The sequence below is a fragment of the Drosophila mauritiana genome, chromosome 2R, assembly GCF_004382145.1.
Source record: "Drosophila mauritiana strain mau12 chromosome 2R, ASM438214v1, whole genome shotgun sequence".
Taxonomy (NCBI): Eukaryota; Metazoa; Arthropoda; class Insecta; order Diptera; family Drosophilidae; genus Drosophila; species Drosophila mauritiana.
Genome location: NC_046668.1, coordinates 7,300,717 through 7,309,127, shown reverse-complemented (window position 1 = coordinate 7,309,127; position 8,411 = coordinate 7,300,717). Strand labels below are relative to the sequence as shown.

At 48.0% G+C, this 8,411-nt stretch overlaps 1 protein-coding gene across 1 annotated transcript; it reads right to left on the bottom strand.

The window, feature by feature from the left end:
- Positions 1-3,343: 3,343 nt before the first annotated feature.
- LOC117138170 lies at positions 3,344-4,471 on the bottom strand. The gene has a single exon (XM_033300052.1). The coding sequence runs from the start codon at positions 4,370-4,372 to the stop codon at positions 3,374-3,376; it is 999 nt and encodes a 332-aa protein (XP_033155943.1). The 5' UTR covers positions 4,373-4,471; the 3' UTR covers positions 3,344-3,373.
- Positions 4,472-8,411: the final 3,940 nt, after the last annotated feature.

Here is an 8,411-nt window from a genome sequence, read left to right as displayed (position 1 = left end):
GGGAATTTTTTGCTCAAAATTACAGAATTATGTATGTAGGGGGAATAGGTCTAAAAATTAGGAGAGCATGAAAATGGAGGCCTCACAATAAAACCCAAATTAAATCTATGTATTCCGACGCAATAATTGTGAGAACTCGCGACGCAAAGTGAGCCATTCAATAATCCTGCCCAATTTTTCTGCTTCTTCAATTTGTTAAGTGAACGCTAATCCCTTAAGTCGTCGAGAGCGATGTCTAAACGAAAACAATCTTGATAACCATTTTTTGCTCTTAAAAACGCAATCGAGGAGTTTCTCGACAACAACAGAGCGAACTGAAAAGCAAAAACGTGTAACAACCTACGTTGTGAAGTGGAGTTCTTATGTTTGTTGTTAAGATTGATTCTCACGTAATGATAATCTGTGAAGTAAGGAATGATTCGATATCTTAAGTTCAAATGAAAAGTATGAGATCGGACCAATTTGAATGCGAGTTTGTTTTTATTTGTTATTTTGATTTTCTGCCTACCTTTGTCGTGGTTCTAAAATAATCCTACGAAAAGTTCTGTTCAGTTGCAGGGTTGCAATAGTGCGTTTTTGGAGTTGCCAGATCATCTGCATAGTTAGCTGCATTTTGCTTGTAAATGGGAGCTTAGAATTGAAATAAAAAGCTAAATTAAACGACAACTACTACTTTGCCCTTACAGGTTTTACCTACGCGCATGCTGGCAGCTAGTTTTTTAGTGAACATACCTTGAAATGTAGTTTTAGCACATACCTTGAAAAAACCGAAAGCAGTGAATGTCCTTGAATACAGCAAAAAGGAAGGCAGGAATAGCAGACATTGGGAACGGAAAAAAAGGAATGTCCCAACCGAAGGACCGATGAATTCGTGCTCCTCATCTTTCCGCACGTCATTTCGTGTCCTCGAATCTTCTTGTTCTTCCCAATCGTTCAGATGCAACGGACGGGGCAGGAAAGTCCTTACTAGTCGGCACCTTTGGCGGCTCTCCTTTTGGGCTATGTATCACCCGCCTCGAACTGCTGGCTTGGGGCAAAACAAATCAATAAACGACAAAGAGAGTTATGTACCCAAGGCATTGAATCCGCCCAGGCTCATGACGTGCCCCTCCCCCTCCTCCTACCCCTGCTCCAAAGCTCCAATTGGGAGCGTCGGGCTTAAGCTACATCGCTTCTAAGCTAAGCCTCCATCCATCCATCAAGGCTCGAATACCCTCGGCTGCGCGCTTCCCGTTTGCTGGCAGGATCCGCCACATCAATCGTGAATCGAGGTCTGCATGTACACCTCACTTTCCCCTGTCCCGGAAGTATTTTCCTTTTTCCGCACTGAGGAAAAGCAATATCTATAGTTAACATAATTGGTATTGATACTAAATGTTAAAAGATTCTAAAAGTGTTTAGGCTCTTTCATCAGAGTAGTTACATTCCACAGAATTAATTATAAAGATATGACATTTCAAAAAAAAGAACTGAAATATCTGAGGCTTTTCTCTCAGTGTGCTCCTCCTCCGTACTTCACTTGTTTTCCCCACTTGTGTACTGCGTTATTCTTATTTTCGAAGATGGGGCCCGAACAGCAGACATTCGTAATCTTCAGATTCATTTGCCTCCCCTCGATGGGCCCTCCTCCGGTTTTCTTTGAGAGCCTACGATGTTTGCCATCGGTGGGGGGCAGGGTTTTGGGTTTTCCCAGTGAGGCCGGCTTGGTTTAACTAGATTTTGCTCATTGTTGCTGCCAATATTTGCCCATTGCTGGGGATTCTCTTTGCCGTAGTTTGCCGTGTCTGTCTGCTCGAGAGCTTTGCATTTCCACACCTCAATTTCCCTGTCAGTAACTGGATTAACTGCAGAATGCACTCCGTATTTATTCTTTAATTCCCAGCCGCACACGTATCATCTAAATACTCTTGCCATGGCACTTCGGACTTTTATAAAAATGAAAAGCAAATATTTTCGCACGCATTCCGTACAAGTGAAGCATAAATATTTGTTTGAAAAATGAGCTATCCACTTTCTGCTCATAAATAAGATAGAAAAAGGAAACCGAACCGAATTCTTGGCCAGCTTAGGAGCCCCAATCCCATCTCCATCCACACAGCTCAGACATTTTCGAAGATTAATTTGCAAACAATGTGCCATATACAATTCTGGATTGGCCAGGAGTACCCTGGCACGCAATCTCCGGTTCTGAGGAGCTCCCAGACGGATGGACTTCGATTCCGGTCCACGTTTCACAGTTAACTTTTTGTTTGCTCTCTTTTTTTAATTAATTTTTTTTTTTTAATTTTTATAATTATAAAATTAAAATATTTTGGAGCTCACGGAGACATTTTTGCGGTGTTTTCTTTTCATTTTCTTTTGGCACTTTTGCATCTTGAAGATGGAAATTGTGGGCGGGCGTCTAACTGGTATACACAACAAAATTAACACATTCGCTGCGAATGAAGGACCCACACCACGCACCGCACCCCATCCCCCTCTCTCGCTTTTCCACCCAACTCCACCCAAAAGCAAACAATTGCAAGTTATTTGTGAAAATTTTATTGTAATTACAAAAGTTTTCCCATGTTGTTTTGCCACGCTTTCACCCTCTTTCGATGCCCTGATACCTTGAATTATACACAAATAGGTTTCCCTCCACATCGCTATTCCTATTCCTATTCTAACTCCTCCTGCGGCTCCTCCGGATTCTGCTCCAGCTCCTGCTCCTGCTCCTGCTACTGTGCTCCTTTTCGGTCTGGTTCAATTTGGTATTTGGGGCTCGATTCGAAAGCTCAGTGTTTCAGCAAACTTTATCCACTTCATTATTTGCTCGTTTCCATTGCTGTGTTTCGCTGTTTGCCTGTTTGTTCGCCAGTTTGCATTGTTGGCTCGTTTCGATTTTAATTGTATCTGCGTGCAGAGGCCACCATCGCCCACATCTCACCAACGAACCAGCCAGCCCAATGGCCTCCACCACTCCACCCCAAGTACTTTCGAGTATATTAAATACCGGAAAGTTCTCAGGTCACTGAAGGGCAAACGTCCATGGAAAGTGGAAGGGAGCAGGCCAGGTGCTAAACAGGTGAGTTCGGCGAGTGCGTGCGGGATGGGAATTCATGTAATTGGCCTAACGACGTAGTCCCCATCTGATTTATAAAAATATTTATTATTATATACCATATACTCTTCATACATTTATGGCATTATTGCCAGATAGTTTTCCAACTGACAACGAGCCAGATTAAAAAAATATAGCAAATGCCCACAGACTCTTAACAATTTTGGTTGATATGAAGAGAGGATTTGGATAAGTTTAGAAAACCATTCTCCTCTTTTTCCTCAATATCAATGCCTTATAATATACTCTGCAACTTGTTTATTGATCACTTTTCTAGTTGTAGTAAAAGTTGCCGCACAGCCGCTTGCCGCCCCTCAATCTCTTGAGCGGCGACTTGGAGGGCACGGAGTACACGTTTTGCTGCTCCTGATCCTCGGACATGGCGTGCGGCAATATGGAGTAGGGGTGTTGGGCCATATGGTCCCTCTGACGGGCAAAGTCCTGCTGCTGCTGCTCCTGCTGGCACATCTGCTGGTGGCGCTGCTGGTGGTACAGCATGCGGATGTACTGGTCGTAGTATTCCGGCTGCTGACAGAGCTTCTCCTGGCGCATCTGCATCTGGCGGGAGTAGGGAAGGCGCGTGCCTATGATCTCAGTGGGCCGTCTGCACAGGGGCACAGTGTACGTCTTCTTGGACCGGCCACTCATCCTGATTCTCGGACGGTAGGCGTCTCCCTCCCGTCCAGTTGAAGTGCTTTTCAGAGGTTGATCCGCTCCACCAGCTAGGTGTGCCATTCCTGGGGACCTCTTGGCGTCCACGACCAGGATGTTCCTGCGCCGCGGGAGGCCAGAGTGGGAAAATATTTTGGTGGGCCTCTTCCGAAGCAGTGGCGATTGCTTCTTCTTGACCTTCTTTCGCTCCGTCTTAGCTATTGATCTCGATTTTGGAGGCGACTCCACCTGATCCTGTTTCTGCAACTTTTCGATGTTTATAGCTCCCAATTTGGCAGCTCTCTTGGTTACATCGATCCTTGCCGGCTTGGCCCAAACCTTCCGTTCCAGCTTCTTTCTTTCACGATCCTTCAATCCCTTGATCTGCCTGGGAATACGGAAATCCGAGAGACCAGAGGGATCGCTGGCCAATTGCCAGGCGGAGTTCATTATAGATCGCTGCATGGGTTCAGCTCCCACAAAGTTTGGAGGAGAGTAAGACGGAAGTCTCTCCTGCGTTCCGGCCGCTTTGGGTGGCGGTGCGAAGTACTTTCGCAGTGCGGTCCTGGAGTCCAGTATGCCGGGCCAGTTGCTCGATTTTAAAGATCTCGAATTCGCCATTTTGCGGTTGCTAACACTAAAAATTTGGTTTTGTTTCAAGGGGCCTCATACATTGCCAATAATTTGATTTATTTTCTATGAAATCTAAAAAGTCACTATCCAAATGGCAGATAGAAGTCTAAATGAAAGGGGACGGGATGCCAACGAAAGTCACACTTATTTATTGGCTTGACCTCATGTTCGGCACTCGATGGTTGTGTTTTGTGTGTGTTTTTTTGGGGGCCGAGCCCACAATCCCGCCCACCGACCACCAAACACCGCCCACCGCCCACAGATGGACAGACAGTAAATCGGTTCGTGGCATTAATGCAAATAAGTGGAAACACAAATATTTTCAACGTTTTTGTGGTTTGAACCGAACGAACGAACTGCGGCAGAGGAAACCTTTTTTTTGTGGACCCATGGCCGTTTTGGGACGACAGCACGAGGGTCGATGGATCATTTCCGCTCTCCTGGCTTGTGTCCCTGCCCCCCGAGTCCCTCTTCCGTTCCCATATTCCGATTCCGTATCCGTAGTTGTTGCCGTGCTGTCCGGCAACCGTTTCCTGTCGGCGGGCGCAGTTAAATATTGAAATTTATATTTAAAATATTTCAAATATACAGTTAAATGCTCGGTTTCCCCCCTTTTTTGCGTTGCCCTCGCATTTTTCACTTTAGTTTATGTGGAGCATGTTTAATTTATGAGAATTGCTGGTCCCTGTTCCTGTTCACAAGCCCACTCCATCGCTTTGAGCCCGATGCCAATGAATATGAAAAATCAATTTGAAGTTTGGGGCCCGCACTGAAGGTCAAACGGTTGTTTCGGGCCTCTTAAATGCCGACGCCAACGAAACGTGGCAAATCGGTTTCACCATCAGTTTGCATCGCGGGTTGGGTGGTGGATTCTGGGTCCGACCCGTGCCCTCGAACTCGGCCTAATTCGATTGTTACATTTCGCCTTAATTTCCTGCAAAAGAACAAACATTTGTGACGCTTCTTGGGCGGGTCAGTTTCTATCTCATCCGGTCGTCCGCTCCCCTCGATTTCCAATTAGCAGCAGAAATCACCTTTCTGTCCTTTTCGCCGACTCCCAGGACCACCAAGATTTGCGTCGTGCTGTTTCGCCTCGTTGTGTCCCAGTGTTAATGGAGGATTTGCACTTGCTACGACTTTATGCTCATTGAGGTGCTGCGAAAGGCCAACTTTCATTCCGTGCAAACGCAAATTTCTTGTCCTACTTCGACGGCGCAATAAATGGACGGATGAGGAGGCAGTCAAGGACTCGGACACGCGCAGGATAATTGTAATGCCCTCTCGTCCTTAAAGCCGAGATCCTGGGCGAAGGCTGGTGCTCGCCAGATTTTGGACAAGTTTTATGGATGGCGAGGATTGCATTTCCTGTTTGGCAGGCAACAATGCAGGAACCGGAAACGGGAGAGCCAAGATGCCGGTGCGGGGTGAAGTCCTCGGATCCGCGATTTCCAAGCATCCAAGCATCCAAGAATCCAAGCATCCAAGAATCCAAGAATCCACGAATCCACTTAGCGGCGCATAAATTTCGCTCGGTACATAAAGTACAAGTGTACAAACAATAGGACTTTTGGCGCACGGCATTAAAAACATAAAGCAACCGCATCGAGGGCCAAGGAGCAGGACCGAAAATAAGACCAGGACCAAGACGAGGTGCACCAGGCCGGGAGCCTGGATGATCCGGGTCACATAAACAGCGGCGAGTGAATAAAATCGCTGCCGCCACTCGAGGTGGGGTATGGGTGAATCCTGGGCCAAGTCAGGCGGCCGGGCCACTGCATTGCTATTTACAAAATGTCCTCGACCAAAAGGAGCGACCGAGTGAATCATAAAGAGTCCTTGCCGAGGCTGAAGCTCTGGATCTGAAGCTGGCAAGAGAAATGCACGTAAAATAATAAACAAGGCTTTGCAAACAATAAATGTTGCTCTCGACCTGCCCCTCCCTGCTCCACCCAACCACCCCAACCACGCAACCACCCACCCACTCCGCGTCACATCTCTATTCTTACCACATCTGGCAGCTGCAATGCTACGAGTTGTTAGCGACGCTGGCGACGAGATTTCTGCCCGTCCATTGTTAGACTCCTCCTGCATTCTTCCCCGGATCCGGAGAATCCTGCTTTTCCGCCACCGCCTCCTTCTCCAGCTCCATCTGCTTCTGCGTGCGGTGTTCGTCTTGTTGTTGCTGCCGCCGCTGCTGCGATAAATGCGAAATGCTTGTAACTGCAATGCAAATGTAATGTGCAAAGGACATTTTACTCGGCTGCTGCAGTTGCTCATCCCGCTCCATGTCCCTCTCCTTGGGCAGTAAATATTCCCCCTGTGCGCGGGGTCAGGCGGCGACGGCGGAGGAAGTGGCTACGGGTGTCCAGGGGTCAGCCTCCTGCATCCGCTGATGAGTGGCCACCTCCAGCCACCATCCTGCATCCACCATCCTGCATCCACCATCCTACAGCCGCCATCCAAGTGGCAACGCACGGCAGACGCCGGGCGCTTTTTGCCGCTGGCGACGTCCTTATTAATTGCAACAATAACTGGGCCCAGGCGACGATGGCTCCGCGTTTTGTAGGAGGCGGGGACATGGCTGCACTGAGCGAAAGTTATTGTCCTTTTAAAGGCTAAAGAGTATTTGGAGGGTAAATATACAAAAACTTGTGCTGGTCTGATCATAATAGTCGACTTATATGCCCTTTTATTTAACAGCTCGACATAGCTTTAAATCGGATATGTCCACTGTAGGAAATGCAGATCTATGCATTTTCGGAAGTTCCTTTTACCAGGACGACACATTTCTTTCACTGCAGCCGGAGTAAATTTCATCCGGAGGTTCGGTAATGGGGGCTGCACCGTAAGTCTTTCAGCTTTTTGCCTGCAAATTTATGGCTCGGACCTGCAGCTTTTTGTGGACCAGCGACCACCGGAAGCGGCACTTAGCTCTTGGCACTCGCACTCTGTGCCCTCCGCTCCGCCGTGCTCCACTTCCCTGTCCGCCAACAGTTCATCATCCGCCGGCGGGTCAGGTGCACTCCACTCCTCCTGCAGCGGATGACTATGCTCGCTGATAAGTAATTGGGGGGTTTTTTGCCTCCGGGCCTTGAGTGGGCGGTATCTGGGCCAGAAGTTGCCCGATGCCTGCGGCTGTAAAAACAATTCGTATATCAAAATTTCAATGCTCCGCGCTTCTAGTTTTTATGGCGAAAGGCTTTCGCTGGGCGGCCAGCAGACATTTAAAAGCAATAAAGAGCGATGCAAATGTTATCGGCGAAACTCGCGGCATAGCCCCGCCAGAAATTACCGAGCAGATTTTCGTCCTCGGCCAGGTATTCAAATTAGAGAGATCTCGCTCAGGAGTGAAATGAGGCAAATGCCACTGCTCCTGGTGGCCGTAAAAAGTACCGACGACCATAAAAACCCAGCCAATTGGAGGGGGTTTGAGGTCTAGGGTCGGGGGTCGGCGGTCGGTGGTCGGTGGTCGGGGGTTGAGGGTCGAGGGTTGGACTAAAAGTGCCGTGCCGTGATTTCGATTTTTTTCTCGGTGTCGTTTGGCGCTGCGAATAAAATGAAAATGTACTCGGCGAGTGCGAGAGTTTTGTAGAAAAAGTTTATTTTAATGAAATTCGCACCGACATTTGATGGCGCACACTGGAGGGGGTGCGGGGTTTCGGGGTTGGAGGGGGCGGCTTGCGTCAGCCGGAAGTTTGGAGATGGGTCTCATGTTTGATTGTTGGTGCCGCGAAATCGAGATGAAGGGTATTTCGGAGCGCCAGGTGAAGGCCAATGGCAATCCTTTGGATACGGATGCCGGATGGCATGGACGCGGGCACAGTCGGCAATTGTCTTAACATTTATTCAATTTGACTACCTAGAAATCGTAAAGTTTATTTGCTGCCACTGAAGTTTGCCCTCGCCATTCCCCATTGCCCCTTTCCCATCCCCTTTCTCCACTTTTGGCGGCCATAAATCTGCGACACAAAAGCAAAAGCAACCACCGCAAACATGGCTAACATTTCGGTCGTTGGGGTGGGAAGTT